The 8,141-nt window shown below is 37.4% G+C and overlaps 1 protein-coding gene across 1 annotated transcript; it reads right to left on the bottom strand.

Moving 5' to 3' along the window:
- Window positions 1-386: 386 nt before the first annotated feature.
- On the bottom strand, window positions 387-5,308 carry LOC140749120 (C-type lectin domain family 4 member E-like). The gene is made up of 6 exons (XM_073082146.1): window positions 5,179-5,308; window positions 4,524-4,664; window positions 3,355-3,489; window positions 2,157-2,348; window positions 1,765-2,001; window positions 387-677 (listed from the first exon to the last, which is right to left on the bottom strand). Exons 1-6 carry the CDS (start codon window positions 5,246-5,248, stop codon window positions 448-450), a joined length of 1,005 nt encoding a protein of 334 aa, XP_072938247.1. The 5' UTR covers window positions 5,249-5,308; the 3' UTR covers window positions 387-447.
- Window positions 5,309-8,141: the final 2,833 nt, after the last annotated feature.

Below are 8,141 nucleotides of genomic sequence, written 5' to 3' on the forward strand. Positions count from 1 at the left end.
GTACATGACTTTCGAGTTATAGTTTCGTGGTGAAGCGGTCTGACGCGCAGAGGGTTCCGGGTTTGACCCATGGTCAGACAGATATCTGAATGATGAATTTAGATTTATATTCTGGGTTTTGGTGTTTGTGTATTCGTCTGTCGCCCAGGATAGGAAATCCAAGTGCGGGACTATAAATGTAGAAAACGCCCTCTTAAAGTTATGAGAGATTGGCCTCGAGAACAGATTTGAACCATAGTTTACTTTTAATTTTCTTTAATTCATATAGTAAAAAAGATATACCTACATTCAAAAACAGTTACACAAAAAACTGTGAAGCTTAATTTAAAAATAAGTATTCACTTAAATTCAATAAAAATAACAAAGACTATTAAATTACATTATTATACATTATTTAATTACATCATGTTTGGTTAACTACATTATTCATTATCTTCAAAAAAGGGGTTACCCTTTTTTGAAGATAATGAATTGATCCGTTAGTATACGACTAGGTTTACCAGTTGCTGGTAATAAGCTATCTTTCTTTTTCTCGCAAACAAATCCCATTTTCTTATCACAAAGTTCATCGTTATAGCCTGTGCTGTACTGGAAGGATCCACAATATTCTGTTTTACCACTATTATTTGGCTCGCCAGTATTCCATATTGCAAATCCAGACTCCTCTAAGGGAACACCTGAAATTAATTTATATCGATTTACATTTTGTCACGCTTTATATTAATTAGGTTCACCTGTATAATCGTAATATTTAAGTTCTCTGTTTACCTCAGGAAGAAGTTCATACCACGTATTACAAGTACCTGGCAAACAAGTCTGTGCAAACCGAACCGTGGAGGACCGCCACGAGTCCAGTTGGTGTGGATGGAACTTCATCCTTCGGCGAATGGTGCGATGGAGGAATGGTGACGTAGGCACCAAGTCAAATAGTTCCTCGAAACACTCATCATTGTAAAGCCAGTAGAACTTGCAAAGGGAACCTATGTCCCTACGCAAACTGAAAGGTTCTAGCCGATCGGAATCCTCGGGTCGTTGATCCTTAGATTAATAAGAGCTGCATATGTTTACACATATGTGACAGTGGATGTATACTATAAAGTAAATCCACTGGCATAAACAGCTGCGATTAATTTGAAAATTTGCACACATATGGTACACAACACATCGAGGACAATACAATTAATAACATCATCCTAATTTTAAACCCAGGACCATTAGGATGAAAGGAAAACAAGAATATAGTAGAAAAAAACTTTGGTGTGTTTAGCGCTTTTAGGAAACAGCAATTTCTTGTCAATTCCAAAAGCGATTTTTCGATTTCCCTGTATATTAATTTAGCTTTTACGTTAAAATAAAATGTAGGTACTATAACTGGCTTCATTACCGCCTGTAGCAGTAACTGCACAATGTGACACTCAACGTTGACGCTTATCGTTATATATAGGATTCGTTCCTGGCACGTTTTGATTTTAATATTTGTGATATTGACATCATTTATTTGTAAGTTATCGGGCTTGACCTCAAAATATAATTCAATTTGACAAGTCCAATACTTGTCAGAAATTTAAAATGATAAAGTTATTTTAGGAATAAATATTACATAATAATTACAAAAATATATTATATAATATATAAAGATTTACGCTATCTATCTTGTTTTTGTAGCCTAGGAAAGTTAGAAATTTGTCATTTATTAGGAGGTACAAAAGTCATTATATAGGCATCTTTAATCCTATAAAAGATTATATTTAAATGGTCTCTCACCATGTATCGTAGTCCACTGCCCAGCCTTATTAAGGTCAACAAATCCGGCGAATAAATCAATTTGAATATCTCTAGGAAAAGGCTTCGCTAAATTTACTACAGATTTCATTTCCTTCTCACTATTTATCACCAACAAGTGAGCTCCCTCAGCGGAACACGTCATGAAAGCGTCACGCCAGGTCGTTCTTCTAGCGTGGATCTTGTAGCAAGTGTCTAGATCAGGAACATACATGTAGTCTGAAATTTTACACTAAGGTTAATATATATCAAACTTATAAGACTAGTTTTCGATAAACTTTTTCGATAAACTCACGTGTACTTAATTTTTTTATGTCTTAATTATAATCTTTATAGGAATACTATGTACAGGATGTGTTAAGAATGACAATTACCTTTGTCGATGGTACCGCAGATGCTTAAGGTTTCATTTTCATGCCGTTTGTAACAAATATAAGGGTGGCCTGCTTTGTTACAATAATCATTGGTGATTGTGCCATTTTGGAAAAATACAACACATCGCTTATCAATATCAAATGAAGGTCCCCATTTGGTCCAAGATAGTGGCATTCTTCCGAGGGGGACTCCTGAAAAACAAAAACGTATAAAGTAAAAATCAAAACATCAAACTGATAACAATAGAGTTGAAGTATAAATGAAATAATCACAATAAATCAACATCTAGCAACTAGTGATAAAGAGAGACAAATTTAAACACTGAAGTATTTTATGTATATGTGGGTTAAATTTAAGAATAGCAGACGACCAGGTGGTCCGCCTGATAGTACAGCCATTACCGCCTACGGACATGTGTAATCAACCTGAAATAAGATTAGATTTCTACCTGAGGTCGGTCACCGGTGCGCCGCTACCCCTGAGGACTAAACTGGAATGCCACGGAAAAGTATTTCCCGTTTCACCACACCCTTCTAATCAGAACACAACAACGCTTATCACTGTTGTTCTAAGGCAGTAGTAGGCATGGCGGTGGTGCCGCCTAAGACAAACCACAGAGGGCTCTACCATCCAATTATTATCGCAATCGCTTAAACCATTTTAAGAAAATCTACTTGTGCTCCTTGGTATTTGAAAGTTGTATCCGTGATAAAACTATGTTAATTCTGAACGAAGACCCGAAACGAGTACCGGATACTACAAAGTAGTATCTATCTGACTTTTATACTTTACTGCCGCTAATAACCCTGACACTGCAAAACGGTTGGAAGGTCGAATTTTTTTAATTATTTTTTCTTTTCTTACCAAGTTTTCTTGACCGTTGATTCCTCATGGATAATGGGTGTTTTAATCAAAAATATCCTCCTTTTCCCTGGACGCTCGTTGCCGGGCCACGAGAAGCATTAGAATTACATTCGCAATCACACTAACGTCATCATTAACGTTTGCTACCTCCCGAAATGGACGGTCACACACACGCATAACACACACACCATATGACGCACACATATAATTTCTTAATCGATAATATTATCACTGGAATCACTTTTACTAACGCTAACTTAACCTAATTAGGACCCAATTGCATATTACATTTCTATAATTAAACGGTCTCCAAATATTCTCCAGCAAAAGTACCTTTAATTGAATAATAGTCGCCATAGCTGAATATGGAATGGACTCCTATGAAGACGCTCTGGTAAGTTTCGCCTATCAGTGTATCCTTCATTGCCTCGAGCATTTCTAAATCTAGAGGAGTTGCAAGCTCACCACCTACAAAATAAAATCCATACATTAATATTGTTCAAAGAAGAAGAAAAAGAAAATAATTATCTTCGAAAACATCGTATTGAAACATAAAAAAACCCGTTCTATATGTAGGGTACATGTCTATTGATTTCAAAAATTCGTATTATTTTGGTAATAAATTCAGTATTAACGAAAATAATAGCATTTTTATACCGATTTTGAATTAAGCGGGAAAACGCTTCCCGCTTAATGACTGGCGTCCGCTTGTGACGTCACGTTATGACATCCCATACAAAAGTTGTCATGTTTAACAAGTGCGTCATGCCGAGACCGGCAATGGTCGAAACATCGACTATTGAAGTTTTTTCTGAGTACATTTATTCGGGACAAACCCTAAGATTCAGCAGGAACAACTTCAATCGTGAAGTCGATTGACGCATACAGTCGGGCTGAGCAGCATACAGGAAGTATCGTCAAGCCTTCTCGTCGCCAATATCACAATGTCTAAATACTAAGGTCTTCAACCAGTGCGTCTTGTCGGCCATGACCTACGCTGCCGAAATGTGGACTCTGACATTGGGAAACACAAGCTAAAGGTAGCCAGCGAGCTATGGAACGAGCTATGCTCGGCGTCTCTTTGCGGGATAAAATCCGTAATACGGAGATCCGGCAAAGAATTGGTGTAATCGACATAGCTCAAAGAATTAGCAAGCTGAAGTGGCAGTGGGTTGGTCACAGAACCGATGGCCGCTGGGGCAGACGAGTTCTCGAATGGCGACCACGAATCGGCAGATGGAGTGTAGGACGCCCCCCGGCACGCTGGACCGACGACCTAAAGAAAGATGGTGGTAGTGGCTGGATGAGAGCAGGGGAGGACCGATTGTTGTGGCACATGCTCGGGGGGAGGGAGGGGGGGTCTATGTCCAAAAGTGGAATGATAAAGGCTGAAGTGATGATGATACAAAAGTTCATGAATTCAGTGACACACCTAAAAAATAACGTCATTCGTGCCGATTAGCGTTTCAGACAACATGGCCGCCTGCAGAATTGGTAATTACCTTCATATTTGCATCTGTTTCCAGCTTCGGCGAAATTCGCAGGCACGTGATGCAGCTTGAGCCAGCCACGTATCCCATGATGATAGGTATAGTCGTACCGGAACTCGGGGGTCCATGTATGAAACTTTTCTTCCAAACTGTCTGTTTCAACATATTTATTTAATTAATAATAAAATAAAGGTTTACTAACATAATGTGGCATTTATAGCCTAGTGGTTGAAACTCGGCCTTTCCCAGGTACGCTCCTCCGATTTTTGGAAGTTAATTATCACTTTAAAATTAATTATCACTTGCTGTAGCACTGAAGGTAAAACATCGTGAGAAAATCTGCGTATCTGAGAGATTTTAAAGAAACTTTTCAAAGGTATATAAAGTCTACCAATACGCACTTTGCCAACGCGGTGGACTATGGCCTAATTCTTCACATTCTGATTAACGGGTTGACTACAACATTATGCTACAGTACCATGCAATTCACCAGGCGCGAGTGGTCATAGCCGCCCATGATGGGCCTCTGCGGTCAACCCTTAATACAATTGAATTGCTACCTAAAGTCGGTAGTAGATAAATATTTACCAACATATTGACTGCAAGATCGTTACTACTACAATATAAAATCATTAAAACTGAAGAATACAAAGGACTGTTAATTTACCTTCCGGTAGGGCAGTGCCCCTTACTGTAAAACGAAATAAAATCAAAACTGAGCACAAAAGTATACGCATTTTTGAATTAATTTGATACAACACTGGCAGTCTTTTTGATATTAACTAAATAAATTATAACAGCAGGGATTTATATTATCCGTTATCATATTGTTTAGCGTTTTTTCCTCAACATTTAATATTGTTTAGTTGACCCACGGGTTAACAATTGTTAGATTGTCTCTCTCAGTAAAATATTGATTCAAAGTGTGTGGCTTTGTTTACATATAAAATCCGATTAAGAATTTTGTACACAACTAGCAACCCGCCCGCGCTTCGCACGGGCAGAAAAAAATAATGTCTATTTTTTTCGTAGTGAACTATCGGTTTTTTGAAGATGGTAGAACCCTTTGTGGTTAGACTCAGTCGGAACCACCGCCACACCTACTTCTGGTTCGAAGGGTGAGGCAAGGTGAGGCAAGGCATATTTTTCCCAAGCGTTTCAGCTTAGTGCTCAGGGGTGGTGGCGCATCAGTGGCTGACCTCACTAACTAAAATATATTCATCATCATTATCAACTCATTATTATCCCACTGCTGGGTACGGGCCTCTTCTCAGAATGAGAAAGATTCGGCCATAGTCCACCGCGCTGGTCACGTGCGTATTGGTAGACTTCACATACCTTTGTGATTTTTTTTTAAATCTCTCAGGTATGCAGGTTTCCTCACGATGTTTTCTTTCACCGTTAAGCAAGTGATCATTAATTTCTAATACGCACATAACTTTGAAAAATCAGAAGTGCGTGCCTGGGATTTGAACCTCGTACCTCTCGTTCGAGTAGCCGAGTTTCTTAAACATTAGGCTATCACTGCTATTGAAATTTTATTAAATTAATGAATATTTTGTGTACATGAATTTTGTATTTCAATCCAATTATAATTAATGCATTAATATATTTATTATTTGACTACTTACGGGAATCTATTCTTATATAGTGTTAATTACAGATGGCCGTGGGCGGCAGTAGTTACATATCATCAGGTAACTTGCTCGTCTGCTCCTCCTATATTATGAACAAAATCATAAAAATATCAACATATAAATGGAAAGATATGTGTGAGTGAATGAAAGTAGTCACGTACTTTGATCTCAAGAGTAACAGAGGACTTAGGACTGTAAATAACGAACCCTATTTCTTAACCCATATTGGAAAACACGCGAATTCCATTACCGCAAATAAATGGGAAGCAATTTCGTCCGACATACGTGACCAAGAGACAAGAACAGCTTCTATTCTGCTGCATTTAATTAAAGAACCGGATGGTTCATAGGACCATTTGTTTGTAGAATATATTGAAGCTGATAACATATGTTACGATCCTGTCGGACTTATTCAGCGGACACCATACAAGACGAAGACTTTATAAGAAATAGTAGAAACTGCTATTATTTACAGACAGGCGACCAACACTCTTATTATCATATATTAATAGAATAAAACTATTTCCTGAACCATTTTACAACATTTTATTATTCCCGCGCAAAATAATCGCTAACTCATACAATCGACCAGCCAGTTACTATATTAAGAAAAACTTATTATAATAGAGTCATCTTGAAAATAATACAAAATAATTAAAATAATACTATAATTATATAATTTGAATATTTTTCTTACAATATTATATTAGAATTATTTATATAACAAATAAGATGTATTTTATGTTTTTGCAGACTGTAATTTGATATCAAGGATAGGTACACTCTTGCGATAAACTTCGTCAAGTTTATCGCAAATTTTTATTTATTATAAGATAAACGGCAATGTCACTTCCACAAACAACTTGGCTACTATTTATTACAATTTTTATTTTTAACCAATTAACGGCAACTGACTGTACTTCTATGATTTCAGGTCGCTGGTTTATATCCCAAATGTAATTTTGAACCTTCGTGCGCTAATGATGTGGTGAGTGAGTGGTGCCACAAAATAAAAACTATAGTAGTCACAATTTAATAGGCACATTTTGACACATGCCATACTAATGTCATCAATGTCTTAAACTAACTTTTAGTAGGCAGTTTACGACCACGTGACGGCTAGAGCTTGCAGCTTCAAAGCATTCGGAAGAAACCATAATTGATTAACTTTCAATTAATCGAAGTTTAGAATTACCAATAACTAATTATTTATCTTTATATATCTTTTTCATCATAACATTTTTGTTGTGAAAACAATTGTATTATAAAAGTATGTTTATTGCTGTGTTTTAATATTGTAGAAAAGGTTTTTCGCTATGCGGTTTAGTGTGGGTTTGGAGTATGAGTGCATCAGGTTACCCTAGCGCGATCACCGAGCGTAGCTGTAAGAAATGAGGTACATACATGAGATTGCCTTCTCTTAGTTTTTATTTTGTGGTGGTGCAGTCTGCTTCTCTTGGCGACCGGTTGATTGTGATGCAGCACACTACTCTTGCACACATATTTGCTTTGAATAACATTGTTACATCATACTAAATCCAATATGGCGGACGCCCCAAGATGGCGGACCAATTATTTTTATGCATCACCATGATATATATATCTTTTTTTTATAATATAGGAGTAGCAGACGAGCATGCAGTCCACCTGATGGTAAGTGTTTACTGCCGCCCATGGATATCTGTAATCAACCCCAGATAGGATTAGATATTCCTACCTGAGGTCGGGCACAGATGCGCCGCGCCCTGAGGAGTAATCTGGAACACCTCGTAAAAGTATGTCTCCTTAACCACACCTTTCAAACCAGAACACAGCAGCCCTTAACGCTGCTGTTATAAGGTAGAAACCTTATATAGGCTGTTATAAGGTTTGATATACCATTCACCACACTTATGTGGTGAATGGTATATCAAATGAAAGTGTTTTTGATAAAAATACGAAAAACATTTAAAGGTGACAGAATCCGCTGTGATTTGACTCCGGAGGCACCACG

The sequence above is a fragment of the Epargyreus clarus genome, unplaced genomic scaffold (genome assembly GCF_041222505.1).
Source record: "Epargyreus clarus isolate Ecla_fem2 unplaced genomic scaffold, WU_Ecla_fem_2.2 ptg000017l, whole genome shotgun sequence".
NCBI classification, from domain to species: domain Eukaryota; kingdom Metazoa; phylum Arthropoda; class Insecta; order Lepidoptera; family Hesperiidae; genus Epargyreus; species Epargyreus clarus.